Source organism: Camelina sativa, chromosome 16 (genome assembly GCF_000633955.1).
Source record: "Camelina sativa cultivar DH55 chromosome 16, Cs, whole genome shotgun sequence".
Taxonomy (NCBI): Eukaryota; Viridiplantae; Streptophyta; class Magnoliopsida; order Brassicales; family Brassicaceae; genus Camelina; species Camelina sativa.
Genome location: NC_025700.1, coordinates 17072545 through 17073419, shown reverse-complemented (window position 1 = coordinate 17073419; position 875 = coordinate 17072545). Strand labels below are relative to the sequence as shown.

At 36.2% G+C, this 875-nt stretch overlaps 1 protein-coding gene across 1 annotated transcript in view; it reads right to left on the bottom strand.

Annotated features, from left to right (window-relative positions):
- LOC104753746 (zinc finger MYND domain-containing protein 15-like) overlaps nt 1-577 on the bottom strand; it is a 3168-nt gene extending 2591 nt beyond the window's left edge. Inside the window, exons 1-2 of the mRNA XM_010475949.1 lie at nt 447-577; nt 52-211 (exon numbers count right to left, since the gene is read on the bottom strand). Of these exons, the coding sequence (XP_010474251.1) occupies nt 52-211; nt 447-548 (262 nt within the window). The 5' untranslated portion in view covers nt 549-577. The remainder of the gene's footprint in view (nt 1-51; nt 212-446) is intronic.

Here is an 875-nt window from a genome sequence, read left to right as displayed (position 1 = left end):
AAAAAAAAAAAAAAAAAAACAGAAACTTTGAGCTAAAAATGTTCATTGATCAAAAAGGCATTAGATTCCTCAATATCATCCATAAGTGATCATTAACCTGAACCGTAGCATCTTCTGTAAATGTAAATGGGAAATCATTTAACAGATCAACACGACGCATTTGCTCTTCTAATCTCTCACATTCTTCCTTGTGATAACTCCAATGTGAAGTCTACAACCAAATCAAAGATCCACAAAACTTGAACAATGAACCTATTGATCAAAGGATTGAACTTTAATGTAAAAAAAATCATGAATTTATTAATTCTTAACTACAAACCTATTTAACTAGCTTCAAGATTACGATCAAAATCACCACTTCTTTGTTTCTCCAGAACCGATTAGGTCGATGAAGAAGAACAAGGTTACAAGGCTTAGAGAGAGAGAGTAAGCAGAAGTTAGAAAACCTGATGAGAGACGGAGCAATACGCCACAGCACCACACTGGCCACACCTCCGCGTCGGTGGACCAACGCACCGCGTCGCAAAGCCACGCGCGGCACACTCCATCCGCCGTCGGCGAGCAAGACAACCGCCGTTTCTTTCCCGGAACAAGAAGAATTAAAGAATCTCGAGAACACTTTAAACTTAAGGCCCATTTTGTTCTCACCGTAAGGCCCATTTTGTTCTAATTGTAAGGCCCATCAGTTAATCAATAAAGAAGGGTAAGAACCCTATACAACAGCCATTTCAATTGCGGCATGAAGAGAGAGTTTTTGCTCAAACACCGTGTCCTTTTTGTAAATTTAAACTTGTTTAAAATATTAAAATTGGTATTTTAAAAATTAATAACAATTTATAATTACGAATTTTTTAACATATTAAAAATTTTAAAAT